Source organism: Beta vulgaris, chromosome 3 (genome assembly GCF_026745355.1).
Source record: "Beta vulgaris subsp. vulgaris cultivar EL10 chromosome 3, EL10.2, whole genome shotgun sequence".
NCBI lineage: Eukaryota > Viridiplantae > Streptophyta > Magnoliopsida > Caryophyllales > Amaranthaceae > Beta > Beta vulgaris.
The window spans coordinates 12,610,755-12,630,351 of record NC_079204.1 but is presented as its reverse complement, the minus strand read 5'-3'; the positions used below and the strand labels follow the sequence as shown (position 1 = coordinate 12,630,351).

General features: G+C 35.2%; 2 protein-coding genes across 3 annotated transcripts; both read left to right on the top strand.

The window, feature by feature from the left end:
- The first annotated feature begins 1,589 nt into the window (after positions 1 to 1,589).
- Positions 1,590 to 6,458, top strand: LOC104888749 (protein WVD2-like 3). The gene is made up of 8 exons (XM_057393601.1): positions 1,590 to 1,683; positions 2,372 to 2,451; positions 3,592 to 4,117; positions 5,062 to 5,150; positions 5,294 to 5,387; positions 5,498 to 5,569; positions 5,709 to 5,819; positions 5,970 to 6,458. The coding sequence occupies exons 3-8, from the start codon at positions 3,596 to 3,598 to the stop codon at positions 6,246 to 6,248; spliced, it is 1,167 nt and encodes a 388-aa protein (XP_057249584.1). The 5' UTR covers positions 1,590 to 1,683; positions 2,372 to 2,451; positions 3,592 to 3,595; the 3' UTR covers positions 6,249 to 6,458.
- A 993-nt stretch (positions 6,459 to 7,451) lies between these two features.
- Positions 7,452 to 11,281, top strand: LOC104888748 (pentatricopeptide repeat-containing protein At2g17525, mitochondrial). Of its 2 annotated transcripts, XM_010673800.4 has the most exons (3): positions 7,452 to 10,184; positions 10,372 to 10,495; positions 10,589 to 11,281. In XM_010673800.4, exon 1 carries the CDS (start codon positions 7,896 to 7,898, stop codon positions 9,771 to 9,773), a length of 1,878 nt encoding a protein of 625 aa, XP_010672102.1. In that variant the 5' UTR covers positions 7,452 to 7,895; the 3' UTR covers positions 9,774 to 10,184; positions 10,372 to 10,495; positions 10,589 to 11,281. The 2 variants fall into 2 exon arrangements, with proteins under 2 accessions (XP_010672102.1, XP_010672101.1); XM_010673799.4 differs by having other exon boundaries at positions 10,372 to 11,281.
- Positions 11,282 to 19,597: the final 8,316 nt, after the last annotated feature.

Sequence of the window (19,597 nt, the reverse complement as noted above, 5' to 3'; positions counted from 1 at the left end):
ATGCTTAGTTAATAGTTATCCCTCTTTTGCTATAATCTCAAGAGTCAAGAACTACTTTGTTTCTTTGATGCCATATTAACCATACAATGTCAAAAGAGCAAAAATAACGGCTATGTTGAAATCTCATTAAAATAAAAGGCACTTGATGACTTGAGTATGTAGCATATTGTTAAAATTTCACGAAAAAACTACATGTTAAGGATCCGTTCGTTATCGTTTTTTGTTTTCAGTTTTTTTTAAAACTAAAAACCAAAAACAGGAAACCAGAAAAAGTAATTTGTTTCTTTGATGCCATATTAACCATACAGTTTCTTTCTTTTGCTTGTACTAATTCAAGAAAATAGATTTCTTATAAACTCTAACTGGATTTACTCTTACTATCTATTGCCAATAAATTACTTTCAGTTTGAACCAAATTTGTTTTTTGTAAATTGTCCAACACTTGTGATAATAGTGTTCTATCAGCCTAATAGAACTTTTTTAAAACGTGAATACTAGTAACATATCAATTAGCAATGTCTTAATCTATAGACTACAAATATTATTATATACTCGGGTGTATCATAAACATGGTACACTCAAAATTATGTTTTTTTTGCTCATTTGAAATATTCTAAATGTGTAAAATGTACTAAAAAAGAGAGTTGCAAATGAGCAAAAAAACAGTCTTGGGTGTACCATGCACATGGTATATCCGAGTCTATGATGACTGACTCTCTAAGGGACTGTTCTCTTCGGCATAAACTAGTTGAACTGAACTGATCTGACCTGAACTGAACTGAATTGAACTGAACTGAACCGAACTGAACTGAAATGAATAGTGATATGTGAGAGTAAAAGTATTGTCAAGAGCTGAACTGAACTGAACTGATCTAACTGATCTGAATTGAACTGAAATGAATTAAACTGAACTGAACTGAAAATAAGCTGGGGAAAACAGGCCCTAAGTAAACACATAATCTTCAATAATTCAATTATTTTTGAATCCGTTCTTTCCAACTTATTTTTGTTTATCTAAACTAATCTGAACTCCGTAAACCTTTTATAAGTGCGCCGGAAGTTATTATTTTTGCTAAATTGGACTTATTATGTCTTGTTAATCTTTATCTAAACTTATTTTTCTCACAAATTCAAGATATCATTTCTTTGGTTCAAAGTATCATTCTTTTTTAATGACAATGGTAGGTCAATCAAAACTAACCCTCAACGGGCTGAACCCAACCGAATCCAATATGAACCTAACCACTAACACTAACCAGTAACCACAAGCACAACTCCACAAGGTAGTGGGAATGTCATGTGGGTCCAACAGAAAGGTGGGGTAGGACTTAGGAGGGAGAGGTGAATTTAAAATTTTGAAAATAAAATAAAGTAGACCGTCAAGTAACGGCGCTAAAAATTAGTCTGCTTATATATATAAAAACTCACCTGTCGTTAACATTTCATTTCTTGAGGCTTTATCAGACAAAAACACACACATACATAACATAAACATAGAAGAACTCCAATTGTGTAAGAATACATAAAACATTTAACATAGAAAAACATTATTGCATAGTATCACATTTTCACATTTTCGCAGGTTGAAGTCAGACCACCATTTCTCCCCCCCACCGCCAAATCTTCTTCATCTTCTCTGTCTGCCGCCTCTCTTTTTCTCTCTCAGATCTGACTCCATTTTATGTAAGCCATTTTTTCGCTTTCTTTTTTTCTACCTTGATTTTTTTTTTGTTTTACCTTGAAGTTTTGTTTATGTAATTGTATAATCTTTGTTTTGGTGCTCATTTTTGGATATTGGGTTTTCTGGGTATTGATTAGTTTTCTTAATTGGTGTCTTAGTTTAATGAATTTATAATGCTGGCTTGTTTTCTTGTGCTAATTGTAGTAGAATTTGTTCATTTGGTTGGATTGTTTCAGGTCAGTGTTTTTTGCTTTGAAGATGACACCCACTTATTTACAATATTGTAGGAGTTAATTAATTCCTGTTATTGTTATGATATAAAGTTTTTATCTTTATGTAAATTAAATGGGTGTTAACCTTTTTTTTTTGGGTATGTGGAGTATAATTGGTTTTGGTTGTAAGTTATTGAGGTGGGTGGGTGGAGGTGGAAGTATGATGATCTTTACTCTTTTAGTTATTTAGGGAATTGGATTGGGTGCACAACTGTTTAAAAATAAATACAAGTTTCAGTCTTTAGGTCTGGACTTGATGAATCTTACTTTACAACTGGAGCTTAATGACAGTCACAGTATATTGTATTTACTCCTTCATTTACAGTTGCTCATCTTTTTGTTGCTTATCCATTTAAGTACCCGTATCGCATACTCAGATAATAGTATCATGTACCGACACTTGAACTTTCCATTTCAGGCCAAGAAGAAACCAATTTTAGGAAAGGCAAATTCTCAACTCCCTAGATACCTGTATTGGGTAGTTAAAGTCAAGCCTATGTAAGTCTGTAAGATAGTTGGTGTGAGTTTGTGAAGGCCAATTTTGATTGAGAAGCAAGGCATTTGGAGGTAGATAGGTTTTTGCTAAGTAGAAAAAACACGTACTGTTTTCTATGCAACAGTTGTATATAGGTATATCGGTATATCCCACATGGTGCAATTAATCACCTACTTAGCCAATCAATCAATTTTAGAATCCTAATCATTTATCTCAGTTCCCCAAAACAACTCTTTGTTTTACGGTGTTGTGAGAGGGTAACCTTACCATGTCATGTAAGCCGTTGTATAGGAAACTTTACGAGTAAAACATTATTTTCAGTCTCCAGTCGCTCCAGTTATGTTTTGGAAGTTCACTTGATGTCAAACCTAGACATAATTAAATAGACTAGAAATGTTTGGTTTTATTTCCCAATTTCTATACAGCATGTACCCTCAGAACGAAATCAGGCCATGAGACCTGATTGGAATCTAAAGAACGGTAGCAAATTCAACTACTTAGTTTCGTAAAAAAATAGTATATGATCTTGTTCTAAATTTGGTAGGTAAAGTGATACATATTCCACCTGCTAAGTTATCCTGTCACATCTACTGTCACCATTTTGAAGAAATGCCTTTCAAGAATTGTGCTATGAGAAAGTAGAGTAAAGTGTCTCTATCATGTGTAAATGGACAGATATGTTTTTTAAATCCAAACTAGGAAGTGAGTGTCATTTTGAGGTAGAGTTTTATTTTAATTGTCACAAACGCTCAATAACCATCCAGGGCAAGAAGACTTTCCAACCATGGAAGCAGTATGAGCTTTTATATTTGAGGCTTTGAGCCCGTATCTGCTATTTGCTATCAGTGGTAAAGTGTATTCATAAGGGTTGTGCTCAATTATACATGCAATTACTTGTTAACGATGGTGTTCCCAATTGTTGTTTGTTTCATGTTTTTGCCTTTGTGTTGATGCTTTGGAATTTGTTTTGTATTGGTTCTCTTCTACTGAAACGGTGTTCGAATCTATTCATATTACAATTCATCTTGCAAGGGGAATTGGTAGATAAATTTCATCTTGTTTAGAACCTTACTCTAAAATGTCCAGAGTCTAAATAAAGTTCATTTGTAGTATAATACCATGTTTTTTTTTTTGTGCTGCAGTACAATGGGAATGGAAGTAAGAGATTCATGTACCGACAAAGAACCTGATGGTGTCATAAAATATTCCAGTGGGGCTTCCCCTATTTTAAGTCATGAGAGTGCACCAACTCATCATGATGACCTGGAATCAGTTGAGCATGATAATGTGGTTGCCAAGTCCTTCCCCGTGCATGAAGACTGTGATGTAAAGGAATGTAACACAGACAACTCAGCTGATAATTCTGAAGCTTGTCAGGCTGAGGAGCATAACTGTCCGGCTATGACGGTTCACAATGGCCATTTGCAGGAAAAGTCCAGAGCTCAAAGCGTGAAATCAAAGGGTGAATTAAGGGCTAAAGTCTCACCAAAGATAGCATCAAAACCATGTAGTACAAATGGTCGAGCAAACTGCACAGTTCCGCAGCCATTTGCTTTAGCAACAGAGAAACGAGCATCAACTCGCCCATTAGAGGCTGAAACTGATGTGAATAAATTGTTCTTGAAATCTAAGACTACGCAGCCTTTCAGCAGTGGCAAGAAAAATCAGGTGTTTTTTTATAATCCTACATCTCTCACCCTTCATCTTCTCCTCTCATTGCTTTCTTTTGCCCCATCTTCTTGATGTCTTCTTTTTTTTCCCCTTGATGAAGGGCTTGCTAATTGCTATGTTTTCCTATGACTGAGCAGAATTGAAACATATGTGGCATTTCGAACTTTGTGGTTTGATTACATGCATCCTTCTCCATTCTCATGTACTTCTAGACTTCTTGTGACATCTCAAATGCAGCTTCTTCTTGTCTTTCTTTTTCTCCTCTTTGTACAGCTTCTTCATTGGTGGCATTTTTTTGACACTATTGCTAAGGACAATAGGTTAGCCAATTCATGTTCCATATGTAGACAGAATATCTAATCTGTCACTGCGATGCTCATGTCTTTAAGATGTTGTAGCTGAAAGTTCAGATCTTTTAGCTGTACTGCAGTAGGAGTACTAACCAAATTAAACCAAACCTTAGATCCATTGGATATATTTTACACAGCAGATTACCTTGTAGGAAGTATTATGCTACTATGCTAAAAACCGTTATCGCCACAACATTAGTGGCTCTTCATGCTTTCCGCAGGCTTTTTTTAATTGAGAGAGAAGTAAGAGGGACGATATGGAAGTTTGTCTGCTCTGTTTGGGTTTTCTCCCTCTACTCTTTGCTGTCAGCCTTCTTACTAGTTTGCCTTATTTCTCTCAATGGAGCCCAGTATATGAATTTTACAATAAGTGTGAACTACATAAAACAATCATCTTAAGTCTTACTGGTGGGACTAATGGAAGTTCTCATGCTCATTTACTGTTTCACGTCAGCTTTCTTTTTCAAGGAGAATGTTTTAAAACAATTAAGATTAATGAGATATAGCGATAAGACTGTTCGCAAACATCATCTGAAGCATGTAACAATTCATTCCTTTGTTGCTTTTTAATCTGGTATCAACTTTTTGCAGCCCATGTCAATATCTACATTAAAGAAGCCGCTGCAACAAGACAACAAAAAGCATACTGATGAGGAAGATTCAAGTTCTGCTGTTTCTGAGTATCCTAAAATTTCAAGCACCTCATAATATGTGTATCTGTAGTTTTGTGTTCTATTTATTTGCTCAACAATTTATGCAATCTATCTAAGTTAATTTCATAGGCTCATAGGAGAAAACTTAGGTTTGCCTTAACCATGAACAGCATTGCACCATCTGTATTGCCTTCTAGGGTTAAGACAAAAGTTGCATCAGCTCCAGTATTTAGGTCCACTGAACGTGCAGAGAAGAGGAGGGAGGTACTTCAAGTACTCTTTACTTGTCTTTTGTCATATGATCTAAATATCCTCTGATATCTGTGACGGTAGGGGAAATAGGAGTATAACTTCTAACTATCTTTCATGTTCAGTATTATTCCAAATTAGAGGAGAAACATCAAGCAATGGAGGCAGAGAAACTTCAAAGTGAAGCAAGGACAAAGGTACAGTGTCTTTCTACCTATGCTGTTTGCATATAAATGTCGTATCCTCTGCTCTTCATTCAATAAATTTTACACATTTCTCATTGGCTAGTGTTATTAATTTTCCTCTGTTGATGTTCTCTACTCTTATAATTCTTAGGAAGAGATAGAAGCAACTATTAAACAACTGAGAAGGAACTTGATGTTCAAGGCCACCCCAATGCCAAACTTCTATCACGAAGGACCGCCTCCTAAGCATGATCTAAAGAAGGTATCTTGTTGAACATGTCTGATTATCTATTATCCTCAATATGAAAACTTCAGACTACAGTGTTAAGTTAAAATCTGAAATCCCTTACAAACAAAAAAAAAAATGTAACTTCATGCTGTTGGAACTTTTGATCTCTTATGCTGGTTTCAGGCACCTTCAACTCGTCCAAAATCACCCCAGCTTGGAAGACGGAAGAGCTATGGTGATGCTGTTGGCTTATCTCAAACCAAGGCAAAGATGTCTGGCAAGGGAAATCGTTTTAGTCTTGGCATTCGGAAAATAAGTCCTACCATTTCAGAGATTGATTCTACTGGTAATGAGACATGTGAAGACAATGAAGAGCTCAAACAAGAACAGGAGTCAGTCATGAATGGAGTGCCAGTATGCTCTATGAATGGTGAGCATAGTGTGGGGATCCTCAGCCACTGACGAAAATTCAGCTCTTAATGTTAAAAACTCGGGATCAAAGTGTTGAGTTTTATATCCTGTTGAAGTTGCTTTTTTGCCCTTAGTTCTCTATCAAGATGTACCTGTTTATTAACTGCATGTAAGGACTCATTCAAGTGCTTGGTGTGGTGAAAATTGTGTATGTTTGGTAACTTATGTAATTTATAATGAAGAGTTCGCATTTGATTTGAATGAGTGCTTGTGCTGACATCAATTATTCATCAGAGACTATTAGCATGATAGCATCACCTATCTTTTTGGGTTGAATGAAAGTTTCCTATCCTTCTAATAACTTTCATAAGCCTCTCATGGTTGGAGTATTTAATAAAAGACTATAATAAGGGTAATATTGTCATTTCACGTGTTGAAGAATTGAGTTGGTAACAAATTAGAGTCAAGTTGGTACCAAACAATTTAGAATTTGATATCAAATAATAACTTGGTACCAAAGACAAAGATTTGGTACAACTTGATTCTAATTTGGTATCTTTTAAATTCTTCAGCATACAAAATGATAAAATTGTCTTTGTTGGAGTCTTTCAACAATGTGTGTTCTAAGACTTTCTTTCCTTCTGACGAGTAAGAATTGAGCTTTATTTAGCGTCTCATTGTTGGAGTCTTTTAAAAACTCCAATAGTAAGTTGGTACTAAATCAAAAGTGAATTGATACCAACTACCAAGTTAGCTTTGTACCAATGACTCTTACTTGGGTACCAACTTTTCGACTTGGTACCAAGATGAAAATTTTGGTATCAACTTGATTCTAAGTTGATACCTCTAGCATGTGAAATTACGAAAATGCTCTTGTTGCAGTCTTTACCAAGAGTTACTAAGAGTTTCATGTGTTACTAAAAGTGATCCTTTCACAAGATTTGCAACTTACATGAATTGACTCTTTGCGTGGATTTTGTTTATTGCCACTTTAACCCTAAAACTAGATACTATTGCCAATTAAACCAGACATTTAGGTTATGTAGATATGCACGTTTGATAAACGGGTCAATATAGGTCAAGACATCGAGTAATCCGTTTAATAAACAGGTAGGGCTAAGGTTGAGGGTGTTCAACCCGTTTACCGACGAATCCGACACGAATTTGACACGACAAAACCCGTTTACTAGCTCTACTAGTACTCCCAATGAGTCCCACTTAGGCACCTACCAAATGTAGCATACGAGTATAAAAATGCCAAGTGAGTCTAGGAATATACTATAGTTTGTAGTTTCCACGAGTTGGATCCAATCTAAAGTGGGAACTCGACCCAATTTGAGTTTTGTATGGGGGTCCAAAATCTTGTAAATTGACTATGGAATTAGAAAATCAAATAGCAGACATTGACATCGTTTGATTGTTGGCTCGCTCTCAAAGCTAAAAGCTTCATTCCCAACCAACACACTCAACCTTCCCCAGATTGAACAAGACTTCTTCTTTGTAGGTATTCTTTTATTTCATTTTGCTCAATAACAATCCATTATTCATACTCAAAACAACTTGCTCTTTGTTATTATTTAATTGAATGTAAATTTCTTGGTTTCTTAATGCTCTGTGCCTGAAATTTTGCATCTTCTGAATGCTATGTACTTTGTAGTCTCTGCTTGAAATCTTGCATTGTGTGAATTGTATGTAATCATGGGATGCCTCAAAATTAGTATATTTCCTGTTAATTTCAATCGAAAGTGTATATCTTTTGTTCTGCAATCAAAACCCATATGCTCATTATCATCCCTAACACAATTATCTCCACCAAATCATCAACAAATTGCCCATCTAATTCTAGAACAAAAATCAGCTTCTGAAGCCCTCAAAACCTTCAGGTGGGCTTCTAAACTTTCCAATTTCACCCATAACCAATCTACCTACAGGGCTTTGATTCATAAACTCTGTGTTTTTCATCGCTTTGAAATCATCGACCAACTTCTTCAAGAAATTCCCGGCTCTGTTGGTTCACCACCTGATGAAGATATCTTTGTCACGCTTGTTCGAGGCTTGGGACGGGCTCGAAAGGTTCGACAAGTCATCAGAGTGCTTGATTTGGTGCATTCCTTTGGCATAGTCCCATCCCTCAAGATATATAATTCTGTACTTGATGTTTTGGTTAAGGTGGATATTGATATTGCTAGGGGATTCTTTAGGAAGAAGATGATGGAGTGTGGTGTTCAAGGTGATGATTATACTTTTGGGACATTGATGAAAGGATTATGCTTGACGAATCGTATAGGGGATGGATTTAAGCTCTTGCAGCTCATCAAGACTCGGGGTTTTACCCCGAACACGGTTATTTATAACACATTGCTTCACGCGTTATGCAGGAATGGCAAGGTTGGTAGAGCCAGGAGTTTGTTGAGTGAAATGGTTCAACCAAATGATGTGACCTATAATCTTATGATATCAGCCTACTGCAAAGAACAAAATCTTGTTCAAGCACTAGTGCTTTTGGAGAAGAACCTTGCATTAGGATATGTTCCGGATGTTGTGACAACAACCAAGGTGATGGAATTGCTCTGTAACGTTGGTCGAGCAAACGAAGCAGCTGAGGTCTTGGAGAGGGTTGAAAGTAATGGGGGCATAGTTGATGTTGTGGGGTATAATACTTTGATTAAAGGATTCTGTAGTCTAGGGAAGGCAAAAGTTGGGCTGCATTTTAAGAAGCACATGGAGATTAAAGGTATTCTCCCAAATGTAGACACATATAATGTGTTAATAGCTGGCTTTTGTGAAATTAATTTGTTTGATTTAGCCCTTGATTTGTTTGATGAGATGAAAATGGCTGCAATAAGTTGTAATTACGACACATTTGACACCTTGATTAGAGGGTTATGTTCTAAGGGGCACCTAGAGGATGGATTTAAGGTTTTGGAGCTCATGGAGGAGTCAAAAGGCGGAAGTGGGGGACGCATTACTCCTTACAACAGTATCATATATGGTCTATACCGTGAAAATCGTTGGAATGAAGCCCTTGACTTTCTAAACAAGATGGAAAAAATGTTTCCAAGGGCAATTGACAGGACCTTGAGGATTTTAGGCTTATGTGAAGAGGGCAACTTAGAAAGTGCAAAAGTAGTCTACAATCAGATGATTCATGAAGGTGGAATTCCAAATGCTCTTGTTTACTCTACCTTAATCCAGGGCTTCTGCGAACATAAGCATGTCCGGGAAGCATTTCAGCTGATGAATGAGATGGTTGAACATGGCTGCTTTCCTGTTACATCGACCTATAATGTTATTATTAATGGATTTTGCTGTCAGGGTAAAACTGCGAGTGCTTTAAAGCTTATGGAGGAGATGGATGAGAGAGGCTGTTTGCTAGACGTAGGAACTTACAACCCTTTGATTCTCACTCATTGCTGTAACGGGGACATGCAGAAAGCATTAAAGATTTTGCATCAAATGGTTGTCAAAGGTATTAGACCTGATAGTGGGACATGGAATGCATTGTTGTATCATTGGCTAGACACCAAGAGTGTGTCCCATATAAATAACAGAATACAAAGGATTTTAGAGACTTGAATATTGGTTGCTGGTGCTAATTTTAATGTTTTGGATATCAAAGCCTTCTCTCAAGTAAAAGGAGGTCATATCGATTGGACCGAAATATAATATCAACATTTTCAGGGATCCAACATGTTTCAACTTTGTGAGAAAAAGGATGGATCTGGAAGAACAAAAAAAAAGGTGCTTAAAGCATATCTCGAGGTGTTAAACTGTTAATTGAAGGAAGATCACAAACGAGCTTGAAGAAGCTGAAGATCAAATAGCTGGGTTGAAATGAAAAGTAATCATTTTCAGACCTTCATGACCCAAACGAAGATGCAACAAGCTGAGCTTGATTTCAAATAATGCAACAATGTTCCAAATTGAATTGGATAGCTTTTGGCAATTGCTCCTTCAAATTTCTTATCAATAGAGTCAAAAGTTGAGGTAACAACCTATGTTAGTTCCAAGTATTTTATCCAGTTCTTCATTGCAGCATCTTAAATTCACTCACTTCACTTTGTTTTATGATCCATAAAAAAAGATCTCCTGATATCAGTGATATGTGTGTCATTAGAAGATAATAGAGTACAACTTTTAACAATCTTTTATGTTCATTGTTATTCCAAATTAGAACCTTGAGCGCGCGCTGGAGGCAGATAAACTTCGAAGTGAAGCAAGGATTTACAGTAGAGAATCTTTCTCACATCTTGCTAGGCTCCTGAGAAAGAACAAGATGTTCAAGCCCCAATATCCAGGTTCTATCACGATGGACCCCCTCATTAGCTTAAACTGAAGAAGGCATCTTATAGAACTTGTGTGGTTATTCTCAAATTGAATGTTCTAAACAGCTGTTCGAGTAAGAAATGGAGATCCTTTGTAGAATAAAAGACAGAAACACTATCTCGTGGGAGTTCTTTTTTCTCCAATGCGGGTTTCAGGGACCGCTGACCCATCCAAATGTACCCAGGCGTGGAAGACGAAAGAGCTGCAGTGATGCTATCTGCTTTACTCAATAAGCCAAGAGACAAGATCTTTAGGTTAGAGAAACATAGTATTGGCTATCGAAAAACATAAGTGCAAGCAAGTCTCAGAGGTTAAGTGTCTGACTCAGTCATATGTTCTTAGTTCTTACTTCTTTCTCCTTACATGTATGGGACTTGTGAAGCTATGAGATAATCGAACAAGAACATGAGTTGATCATATGATTCATGAGTGGAGCAATGTCATTCTTTATGACCGAATGAAGGTGAACTGCGGATGAAAAGTCAACTTTTTGGGAACATATATTAAGGATACGGAAAAAGTAGCGACATGTGAGAGATAAGTGGTCTCGAGAATGTGAAAAAGTAGACATACAAGAGGGGGAAAGTTACTACAACATGTATTGATTAATAGTAAACTTCTAAAAAAGGGAAATATAGCGATTATTAAAGAGCAGAAGAAGTATCATAATATATTCCTATGTAATTAATTAGGCGTTGTTTTACAAAACTTTGTCATATTGAACTGATCATTTAATATCAAATTCATTGGTTCTAATCGTTGTGCCATGTTATGCATTCGCAATGAAGTTTTATTATGAAAAGAACTAGTTAAGAACTGTCTTAAGCCTAATTATTATCTTTATCTGAGTTAGTTTAACAAGAATGAGCTATAGTACAAACATTGAAACAAGGCATAAGGATTAAAAAAGATACTAGTACAAAATAAAGGCGGAACTTTGGGTTGTCTTGTATGAAGAAAAGTGGTTTTCCATGGTCTCTTGACCCAACTAGATAAGAAAAATGGTCAACATGTTCACACATCACACGTAAAAAAGGGCAAAAGAAAACCACGAACTCAAAACATTACTTATACTTATAATTGAATCTGCATGTAATTGTATTTGTCCTTTCAAGTTTCATCATCATCTTTCCAACTCCTCCTCTCATCCCTCTGTTGCCACTTAACTGTTGAGGGGAATGCTGTCTGGTTCGAGACCATTCATCATTCATTCGCACTTTGCAGCTCTGAAGGATCTCGGACCAGGCTTCATTCCCCCCAACATATATTACAATCTACAACCATATTATTCTTTATCATCGAATTTTCGAAGGGTACGTACTATTGCCAATTAATTTTAGTGCTTGTACTTGTAACGATACTATAACTGACAATATTGTTCGTTGTTCTCACTAATTCGGTCTAAACAAACTATTTTAACATTGTACTTCTTACATTGAAATTCACATTCTTCATTTACTGCTTTGTATGCTGTTATAATTACATATTGTTGAAAATACGAAATTATATTGATAACAAAACGAAACAAAGAATCGAAAATCCCAAACTCTATCTACAATTTTGTATCTTTTTATCTGATTTACATATTGAATATTATAGCAAGTATGTTCTACATGCATATAACTTTAATTTGATTAAAGCCATCACCTTGTAATTTCCAATTATTATTTTTACCTTCTCATCATATAGTAAATGCTCATGATATAAGGGGTAAATTAGTTATTATGCCCGGGTTATGTCCCGGGTAAGAAAAATATTCGTTTATTAATATAATACTTTCTGGTGATAACACTAAATACAACTTAGTCTAGTGGTTAAAACTTTAGTATATGTACTTGAGGTCTCAAAATCAAACACTATATTCTGCAATTTCTTAATTTTTTCATTGTACATGGATTACATGAACTAAAACTCCATAGAGAAAGCGCTACGTAGCACAGTTTCTTATTTTCGCACGCCTTTTATTATATTTGTATAGATATTTAAGCTAACTCCATCATCCTTAAATTAAAGGAGGTTAATGTTTTATTTACTAAAAGATGGTTAGGGGTGGTTTAATAGTTAAAACTTTGTAAGGTTGAATTTACTGCAATTGGGGTTTGCTTGTTTAGATTATCAAAGAATATTCAAAGCTTTAAATAGAAGCTTTTCACTTTTCATGATTGGAGAAGAATAAGATCATTTCTCAAAGTGAAAAAAAAACCCATGAAAGTAGGAATTTTGAATACCTAACATACATCTTTTTTTCACTCTATTTGACTACCATCATGATACAATTCATACAAGTTATGGTCCCTTTGTTTTCGGCTCGGACTTCTATTGTGAAAACACATGTGGCCCAATATTTTTCTGTTGTGGGCCAATCTTTTTATATTGTGTGTCAATCTTTTTCTGTGGGCCAGTAGCCCATGACTACTGTTTCATCGTCACCCTCGTAATTTGTTTGTATTAATGTAAAAGCCCATGCAATGACCCACGTTTCATGTACCTCTACCTTTTTGTGATGGAATATCTTTAGCAAATTGCGCAAGCATGATTATGATGAGGTAATTTTTTGGGTTTTGATTTGCGGTTTGGGATGAGATTATAACTAAGGGTAATGTTATATGTAGTCCTTAGGGCTATGGATAAGCATTAAATATATTTCTTAAAATGGAAACAGTTTAAAAATTTAAGACAAAGTTACACATCATTTGAGGTAATAAATGCTTGATTCAACTTTTTATTTCTATTTTGAACTTCTTATATGTAGCCCTAAGGACTATGTATATCATTTTCCTATAACTAAAACATAGAGTTTGGTTTTCAAAAAAAGAAAAACAAATTGCACCACGGTCTATACTATTAGGACATGTTCGGTAATACTCCCTCCGTCTCATAATATAGTGCTCACTTCTCATTTTTTACAAGAATTAAGGAAAATGGAAAGAGTTTTAGGATTTCACAAAAATATATATTTAAGTAAATGTTTATTGGGTATATTTGTCTTAGAACTAGTTTTTTTCTTCTTTTTCCTTTAAAAGAGCAATAAATATACCTTGGAATGGTGTAAAACAATAAATAGGGGCACGTATTTTAAAAGAAAGTAGGGTTATTTTGGAAAGTTTTATGTAGAAATGAAGGATAATTTAGTCCAAACAAATATATAAAAAAGAAATTGGCACAACATTTTGGAACACCCAAAGAGGAATGCAAACACTATATTATGGGACGGAGGGAGTTATGTTTAAGGTAGTTATTAGTGTTTTGACTAAGTCAAAACTTTAATAATGGTGAAAAGTTGTGTTTGATTTGGAATAGCTTTTGTGTTTGGATTAGTGTTTTAGAAAAGCTATAAATATTAGCTTTTGGGATGGAGGTTGCTTTTGAAGAATGAGTATAGTTTATTTTTGTTACTTATAACAACTAATAGTTTTACCAAACACTAATTATCATAATAAAATTTATTTTCACAGTCAAACTCTAATAGTTAATATTTGACAGCTAATAGCTAGTACAACAACTGACAACAATTTCTAGTGCTAACAGCTACCGCAACAAATACTTTTACCTAACATGCCATTAATTGGTATGCAGTTTATTATTCTTCTCAAAAAAAAATGTGGCATGTGATTTATGATTTAAACTGCATATCAAAATAACCAATAATTTATATTTAAAACGTAAATTATTTTATGTTTAAAATATATTTTCTTAAAGAGGATTAGAAGTTACGATTCTGATGTATGCATGTCTATGGGTTGTAAGCATCAAAAATCACACATCGATTGATGACCTCAAAGCTTAGTTATTGCTTTATGTTTCTATTTTTAACTTTTTATATACAACCTTAATGACTTGCATATATTATTTTCCTAAAAATAATTGACAATTTTATAATAAAAAAAGGAAATATTGATGTAATTAGACTGAAGTATAGGTCATCCATATACTAGACTAATGGCCTGTTCTCTTCGGCATAAAACAGCTGAACTGAACTGATCTGAACTGAACTGATCTGAACTGAACTGAACTGAATTGAACTGAACTGATCTGATCTGAACTGAACTGATCTGAACTGAACTGAATTGAACTGAACTGAATTGAACTGAACTGAAATGAATAGTGATATGTGAGAGTAAAAGTATTGTCAAGAGCTGAACTGAACTGAACTGGTCTGAACTGAACTGATCTGAACTGAACCGAATTGAACTGAACTGAACTGAATTGAATTGAACTGAACTGAACTGAACTGATCTGAATTGAACTGAATTGAATTGAACTGAACTGAATTGAACTGAACTGAACTGAAAATAAGCTGGGGAGAACAGGCCCTAAGAGACTCAAATACAAATGATGTGAGTAGTAGAGAAGAAGAACAAGTGGTTTTCCATATGAATTTCATCTTCTTTTTTTTTGATAATCTAGTTTTAGTTTCATTTCATTTTGGGCCAAAGATTGCCAAGGTTACAATATTGGGCAGTTCGCTGGGTGAAGGCCTCAACTAGCCTCAACCACTTTTGGTCTCTCATACATACAAGAGGTTATGATAACTAGATTCAACTGGCCACAAACACGTGGGCCTTACATCCACTACTACAAACATTTTTTTATGGACAAGTATTAGTTGAAGCTTGGGATCGAAACCACCCAAAGTCATGAGGGGGGACTAACACCATGCAAGAAACTCGTCACATCTTCTGAGTCCCTGCTTGGCAAGTACATACACCATTGTGTTAGAGTTACGGCCTTTATGGGTTATTGAAATGTTCATCCATGATCTTCTTACATTCCTAATGAAGTTAAGATTGAAATTCAAGTTTCATGGTCCACCTCTATGTTCATTTCACCATCTTACAACATTTATTTAGTCTGATTCAATTATGATTTTGTGGTGTTTAACTCTCTCACTGTTTATTGAAATTTTCAAGGCTCGGAAAATGACGAATACTTCGGCTGAATTTATCTCCATACATGGAATGGGGTTAGAGAAGATACATGTGAAGCATCCTCTATCATTTCTGAGTACCCCTCCTACTGCCGCATGAGATAGATTAGGTTCAAAAGATGCATCAACATTTCATTTCAAGGTCCTTGTCGGTGAAGGGTACCATAGGGAGGGAGACACAGAGTTTTTGGGGCAGCTCGACATGACTGGCGGTGGCTTCCATAGTAGACAAGATGGCACTCGCATGATATCATTCAAAGAGTATGGAAAATTGTAGTTCCACCCTTTTATCTACCAGCTTAGCCTTAGTAGCACTAAGTTTTGCGGTTCTTCAAGAGAGGATGATGAGTCATTAAAAATTCGAGCGTTCCTTTCGTTCCATAGCGTCCAAATGATGATGAAGAAAATAGTGACCCACACTTTTTTGAAGAACTAACCATTTATCCAACATTGCCATTGCCGAAATGTGTCTTTAAGAGATAGAGGAAATGACCATGATAATTTCCATAGTCTCAGTCACTAACTCCAAAGTTCCCATGAGAGATTGCAATGCAATAAGATCAGAGGTGTTCACTGGTTTCTACTTGGGATTTGCAAAACACACATACTGAATCATAGAGGGGGATAAATCTGAGGTGCCCTAGCTTGGCCTTAGTGTTGATTTTCCCCAGAATAGCTAGCCAAGCAAATACTTCAATTATATATGAAACAAGCCCTTTCCATATTCCTTTTAGAACATCATGATGGAGGGGAGTCTTGCATTTCCCAATTCAAAGGTTGTCGATTGTACTGAGAAAACACCCCCTTTATCGGGGGTCCATATATATGAGTCTTCTTCGTGAAGATCTAAAGTCACCGTCGATAATCGTATCATCAAACTGGTTTTTTCCTCCATATCTCGGGGTCTAAGTGCTCGCCTCCACGAAAAGGTCCATTGCCAAATCATTCCGTCCCAAAATCCCATGGAGGCAATGGAAGTGTTTGGTTCAATTGAGATGGAGAAGAGTCTTGGATAACACGTTTTGAGATTAGTATCACCCAACCAAATTTCATGCCCAAATGATGTTTGAGCTCCGTTACCCACTCGTTTCCTGACAAAGTTTTTCGCAAACAATTTGGCTTCTAGGTGCATTAAGACACGACTGCAAAAAAAAATTCCATGGCCCGCCTTTTGAAGGGATCTTGATTTCTGAAAAAATAGTGGACGAGTTGAGTCCATATTTAAATATTATCTGCCTCCACAATGAGGAAGGTTCTTAATAGAACCTCCAAAACCATTTGAAGAGTAGTGTGAAATTGCGATGTAATAAGTTTCCAATCCCCAATCCTCCAAGTGCCTTGGAGAGTTCTAAACGCTAAGAAGTTCTTTTTTTCATTTATATTAGTATATGGCCTAAAATTCCTAACTCATACATTACTAATTCAATTTGCATGAACGTCATTCACTAGCGAGTTTTTTTTTGTTTATTTCCTTGCCAATCTATTTTTTGTTTTGATGACATGTAGTTAGTCTATTTAAGTTGAATATCCAACAAAATCACTTTTCAAATAATGTAGTAGGATCTAACAAAAGTTTTTAGTGCAGTGATTTCGAATGCAAATAGGTAAATGTTGATTAATCATCGAATATAAAGTCAAGTCACAAGTTAAATTATTTTATAGATTGTTATTGGTGATATATGTATTGATCATTAGGGTTGCATATAAGTAATTACTAAATCAAATATCAATTACATTTAGTAATGCATGGTTTTCTCATGTATTTATATATGGAGTACCAATTTGGAAAATGCACTACATGCTCATATAGTCATATGTAACTTATCGGGTTACAAATAATGACATCAAATAAGATCATTAGAATATTAAACCTTTTAGTGTAGTAGTTTAACACTCCCTTTGTTGTATAATATAGTTTATGTTTTCATTTTTCACAAGAAACGAGAAATGTTGAAATATTGTTGTTTGTATTTATTAATGTTGTATTTGTAGTGGAAAGTAAATGAAATTTTCTTTTCAAGTAAACAAAATAACATTATCAGAAGATTTTTGGTAAATTATGCTCATCGTTTCAACCAATTAACTTAAAAGAACAATAATAACCCAAAGGATTACAATAAAGTAAATAATTAGAGTAGAATAATTTGAAATATAATTTTTTTAGACGCCTAATAAAAACAAGGACGATATCATAAACGAAGTGAGCAGTAAATAAAAATGAAAAATATCTAAAATTGGACGAATGTCTAGAATTTCGGGCATGTTCTATTCAGTTTTTTTTTTTTGCTTGTCCGAACTTAACTCAACTAATATGAAATTATTTAAACTTATTGATTATTTTCCATAAATATTGCAAAAACAAGTTCTATTTCTACTTTTGACTCAAAGTTCATCTTATTTCCTTACATACCGTCCATGTAATATTGCACGCGAGAAAGTTTTTTTTGTTTAGAAAACAGCTATAACCATTACTGGTTTACTTTAGTGGTTTACCTAGGGGAACTAAGCTTAGCGATTTAGGAACTACATTAGCTATTAAAGATAACCGCTACTCGGAGTACCTATTCAATTGTTCCATATTTTCACAAAGTATCTCTTTCCTCTTTATCTCTTTGAGAGTAGACCATATATTCTCTATAGCGATTTCTACATTGCAAAAATGAAAGCCAGGAGCAAAATATAAGTATATAGTATGTTATAGTTTTAAACCGCTAATCTCAGTAGCGATTATAGCTTGTAGATCGATAATGCCAATAGCGGTTTCCTCAGTTTAGCCGCTATTGGTAGTTGCAGTTTTGTTTAAAGTTAATCATTATTCCTATTAGACGTTTATATTGGCGACAATTTAAAAAATAATTTTTCTCATGTACAGTCCTACGCGACGTACGCAAGAAAATAAGATAAACTTTGACGCAAAACAAGAAATAAAACTTGCTTATGTAATATCTACAGAAAAACTTCGAACTTATTAGATATTGCTCGTCCTGATCAACCTTATCATAACCTATTATACCTTATTTTAAAAGAGTGTCAAATCTTATCTTTGCTGAATTGAACTTGTCAATACTTATTATACCTTATTAATTCATATTTTAACAAATCTAAACTTATACTTTTTTATGATAAAGATGGAAAATAAGGTAAAGATAACTCACCCATCTTAAGAATTTTCTTATTTATATAAAAAAATGAGTTAAATTAGATTATTATTTATGAATTCACTCTTATATATATAAAAAAAGGTTTTAGGTATATATCTATACAACTATATTAAAAGTCGTGCGTGAGAATGTATACACGCCATGTGACACCCCTGTTAGTCCAATGTGTACATAAGTCATGTCAATTAACAAAAGTAAAATTAGCTTGCAACAAGATTTGAACTCGTGACCTCTTGTTATAATAGATGACACAATTATCATATCAACCAACTTTTAATCATGTTTTCGGTATTCACATTATTATATTTGTACCTTTTAAATGTTGAATTTTCCTTATATTTTAATGGGAATGGAAAAAATGTTTATCAAGTTCAGAAAACAGTACCAACCCGGAGCAACGTCCGGGCCCAAATACTAGTAAATATATTAAAAGGTGTTCCTAAACAAGGAATGTGTCACTTACACTATCTTTGTACAATAAAAAAAGGAAAATTTGTCTGGAATAATTCCACCTTTGGCCGATCTTCCAAAAATAATCCCATCTTTGGATTATTCTGGAATAATCCTACCTTTGCTTACTAAATTGAGTTTTTGGTCCCAAGAACCTGTAACTTGGCTAATCGGTAAGTTTTCCCTCCTAGACCCCGCTCCAGCCACCAGACCACGCACCAACCACCAAGCCCTTCCCCATCTTTCTCTCCGTCGCCGCTACTCTATTTCTCTTGTCTTTCCCCTCTTTGCGGATTTCATGGTGGTGCAAATGGTGGAGATGATGGTGCGAATGGTGAGATGATGCGAATGGGAGGGGGTAGGGGCTGCGGCAGGGGAGGAGGAGGGTGGGCGACGACAGGGGAGGGGCTGCAGGGAATTGGGGTAGGGGTGGGGGTCGTGGCTGTTGAGGTTGATGGTGATGGTGGGAGTGGGGTTGGGCAACAGGGAAAGGGGGCGGGTAACCTGTTGTTACCGGTCACTATGTTCTTGAGACC

Excerpts from the sequence above, each read along its gene's own strand:
- LOC104888749 (XM_057393601.1), top strand. The coding sequence starts at position 3,596 with ATGGGAATGGAAGTAAGAGATTCATGTACCGACAAAGAACCTGATGGT. Across the intron at positions 5,151-5,293 it reads TCAAGTTCTGCTGTTTCTGA|CATTGCACCATCTGTATTGC; the intron begins GTATCCTAAAAT and ends AACCATGAACAG. Across the intron at positions 5,388-5,497 it reads GTGCAGAGAAGAGGAGGGAG|TATTATTCCAAATTAGAGGA; the intron begins GTACTTCAAGTA and ends TTTCATGTTCAG.
- LOC104888748 (XM_010673800.4), top strand. The coding sequence starts at position 7,896 with ATGGGATGCCTCAAAATTAGTATATTTCCTGTTAATTTCAATCGAAAG.